We start from the raw sequence: 4,051 nt of genomic DNA, 5'->3' as shown, positions 1-4,051 counted from the left end.
TTATATGGGGAATATAAAATGGCAGTGATGGTAATGTTGAACATTTCTCTGTATGATATTGTCACCGTTATATCAAAACGAGCTCCTGAGATTATACCTTGCATACTAAAATCGTACAAGAGCACCTGCTGCTGTAGTTAGAGGAAATTTAACACTAACGAGAATTCCACACGCATATATGAAAATTGGTCGTTTATACCTATCGTAAATATCATTGATCCTTCGTTTAACCTTCTGTATGACGAACCCGATATGGTGATACCTGGTATATGGTTTATCCAGGTATAAATGACTCCCGTCTGTCGACTTGATACTAATTACAATGTATACGTGGGCTGGCAATGACAGCAACCATTAAATGTGTAGCTGCCTCCGACTCCGACATAAACCGGTTTGATGCGGAGAATCATATGTTTAGAAGTAAACTATTAAACTTCTCACACAAACCCCGGAATAGATAAACATACACACGGGTAGAGAACTGTTTATTTCATGATACACCATCAACATGTCCAATATTGGTTTGTTGTAGACAACATTTCACGTATTTGTATATTAAGATGATAGCCGGAAGGTTTTAAAAGTAAAAATCTACTAAAAATCTACCAAAGTAAATCTGATGTCAACACTAGGAGTTCCTTTCGTAATTTCAAGCTAATTAGATCATTTCGTGGTAAAAACTTGCTTATGTATGAACCAAGAAAGAACAAATGCTTCCACATAATACAGTAAACTTTGACATCCATGCTTATATAGGACATTTTGTTTTTATTAGGCTTCTAAAAAATCTACAACTGTTACATAGTTAAGCAGCGCGAAGAACACCTTCCGCACGAACTATAGATTGAGGTTCTGTATGCATACAGTTACTTATATATATAAACACCGGAGAGACAGACAACACCGGTAGAGACAGACAACACCGGAGAGAGAGAGACAACACCGGAGAGAGAGACAACACCGGAGAGACAGACAAGACCGGAGAGACAGACAAGACCGGAGAGACAGACAACACGGAGCGACAGACAACACCGGAGAGAGAGACAAACACCGGAGATAGAGACAACACCGGAGAGACAGACACCGGAGAGACAGACACCGGAGAGACAGACAACACCGGAGAGACAGACACCGGAGAGACAACAAACACCGGAGAGACAGACAACACCGGAGAGACAGACAACACCGGAGAGACAGACACCGGAGAGACAGACAAACACCGGAGAGACAGACAACACCGGAGAGACAGACAACAGGCGGAGACACAGACAACACCGGAGAGAGAGACAACACCGGAGAGACAGACAACACCGGAGAGACAGACAAACACCGGAGAGACAGACAGCGGAGAGACAGACAGCGGAGAGACAGACAACACCGGAGAGACAGACAGCGGAGAGACAGACAACACCCGGAGAGACAGACAACACCGGAGAGAGAGACAACACCGGAGAGACGGACAACACCGGAGAGAGAGACAACACCGGAGAGACAGACAACACCGGAGAGACACACAACACCGGAGAGAGAGACAACACCGAGAGAGAGCAGAGAAAGAGGAGACAGAACGGAGAAGAGAGCATCAGACAACACGGAGAGAGAGACAACACGAGAGACAGAAAACCGAGAGACAGACAAACACGGAGAGAGAGAACACAGAGACAAACCGAGAGACAACACGGAAAAACACAATAGAGTAACACCGATAACATACAACACCTTAGATACAAAAACGAAAAAAACACCAGATATGAAAACAACACGGAGAGAAGACAACAAGGAGACAAGAAAAAACCGGGAGAGAAGAAACACAGAGAGTAGACAAACGAAAAACAAACCTGAAGACAGACAACAAAACACCAAGAAACAACACGAGTAGAAGAAAACGAGAGAGTACAAAACACGATGAGACATACAAAGGATAGACACACAAACGAAACACCGTAGAACAGACAACACCAGTAGAAGACAACACCAGAACATACAACACCAATACAGACACCGGAGAAAGACAACACCGGAAGAATGACAACACCGGAGAGAAGAAACACGGAGAACGACAACACCGGAAGAGAACAACAAAACGAGAGAAGAAAACGGAAAACGGAGAGACAACAACACCGAGATAAACATAAAACAAACACGAGAGACAGACAAAACCTGAAGAATAACAACGGATGAAAACACAAAACCGATAACATGACAAAAACTAGAGATATACAAAACACAGAGAGACAGACAATCACCGGAGAAAACAACACCGTAGAAAGATCACGGAAGAAACAACACCGGATATACAACAACACCTGAGGATAGCAACACGTAGGACAACAACCATACATACAACACCTTATATACATACAACACCTTATATACATACAACACCTTATATATATACAACACCTTATACATACAAGCCCTTTAAACATAAACACCTAAACATACAACACCTTATATACATACACCTTATATACAACACCTTATATACATACAACACCTTATATACAAAACCCTTAATAATACACCTTTATAAAACATACACCCCTTAATACATAAAAACACCTTAATTACATTTTAAACAACACCTAATACATCAACACCTTATATAATACAAACCTTATATAAACAACACCTGATACATAACCGAATACAACACCTTAGAAAAAACACCGGAGAACAACAAACCGAGAAAACACCGAAGAAAAAAACAACACCGGAAAGACAAAGGAGAGCGCAACAGAAAAAAAAGGGAGAAAACAACACCGAAAAACAGACAGAGAGACAGAACGGGGAAAGACAGACAAACAGGAGAAAACAAAAAAAACAACACGAGAAAAAAAGGACAAAGACAGGGATAACAACAAACGGAGAGAAGACAAAACAGAAAAGAGAAAGAAAACCCGGAGAGAGAGACAAACAGCGGAGAAAGAACCGGAGAGAAAACAACACCGGAGAGAAGACACCGGAGGAGAGAACAGAAAGAAACCGGGAAGAGACAGACAAGACAGGAAGACAGACAAACCTGAGAGGCAAGACAAATAAACCGAGAAAGAAAGGAAAGAGAGAGAAAAGAAGAGCAGAAAAAAACGGGAGAAAAAAAACAAAAAACACCGGATAGAGAGAAATAAAAGAGAAAAAAAAAAAGGAAAGAAAAGGACAAAAAAGGAAGGAAAACAAAAGGAGGAAAGAAAAACGGAAAAAAAAATGAAGAAAAAAAAAACACCGAGAAAAAAAAGAGGGGAAGACAAAAAAGGAAAAAAAAGACAGAGAAAACAAAAAGGGAGACGGGAAAGGAGAGACAAAGCGGAGCGAAGAAACACCGGAGAGAGAGACAAACACCGGGAGAGAGAACAAGACCGGAGGAGAGACAACACCGGAGAGAAAGGACAACAACCGGAGAGAGAGACACCGGAGAGAGAGACAACACCGAGAGAGAGAAAGACCGGAGGACAGACAACACCGGAGAGAGAGACAACACCGGAGAGAGAGACAAGACCGGAGAGAGCTACAACACCGGATGAGACATGACAAACCTGAGAGAGAGACAACGGAGAGAGACAACACGGGAGAGAGATACAACACTTATATACATACAACACCTTATATACATACACCTTATATACATACAACACCTTATATACATACAACACCTTATATACATACAACATCTTATATATATACAACACCTTATATACATACAATACCTTATATACATACAACACCTTATATACATACAACACCTTATATACATACAACAACTTCCGTAAGAGTTCTAAATCCTAAAGTCAAACCGATACATTACTGTTTAACCTAAATCCCAAAGTCAAATCGATGCATGGCTGTTCAACCTATCTCCCATTTGTCAGCGAAGGTTTTTCCGCTAAAGTCGCACAGTCGCGAAAAAGTTCCAAAATGGGCACAAAAATAACTAAATGTGAAATTGGTCAGAAGAGTAGGATTGACATGCTTGTTAGCGCCTGAATATGGCCGTCTCCGGTCACAAGATCTGGTAGCGTACTTGACAGCATAATCGGCCAGCTACCGCGAATTT

General features: G+C 41.4%; 1 protein-coding gene across 1 annotated transcript; it reads left to right on the top strand.

Moving 5' to 3' along the window:
- The first annotated feature begins 341 nt into the window (after positions 1–341).
- LOC117340783 (spore wall protein 2-like) lies at positions 342–3,118 on the top strand. Its single transcript, XM_033902559.1, has 3 exons — positions 342–420; positions 892–1,696; positions 2,662–3,118. The coding sequence occupies exons 1-3, from the start codon at positions 342–344 to the stop codon at positions 3,116–3,118; spliced, it is 1,341 nt and encodes a 446-aa protein (XP_033758450.1).
- Positions 3,119–4,051: the final 933 nt, after the last annotated feature.

The sequence above is a fragment of the Pecten maximus genome, chromosome 2, assembly GCF_902652985.1.
Source record: "Pecten maximus chromosome 2, xPecMax1.1, whole genome shotgun sequence".
Taxonomy (NCBI): Eukaryota; Metazoa; Mollusca; class Bivalvia; order Pectinida; family Pectinidae; genus Pecten; species Pecten maximus.
The sequence above is the reverse complement of the archived record's forward strand: the minus strand, read 5'-3'. Positions and strand labels throughout refer to the sequence as shown.

Bases quoted from the DNA above. Each gene is read 5' to 3' on its own strand.
- LOC117340783 (XM_033902559.1), top strand. From the start codon at position 342: ATGACAGCAACCATTAAATGTGTAGCTGCCTCCGACTCCGACATAAAC. The intron at 421-891 runs GTAAACTATTAA...TAAACACCGGAG, and splicing joins GGAGAATCATATGTTTAGAA to AGACAGACAACACCGGTAGA. The intron at 1,697-2,661 runs GTAACACCGATA...ACAACACCTTAG, and splicing joins ACACGGAAAAACACAATAGA to AAAAAACACCGGAGAACAAC.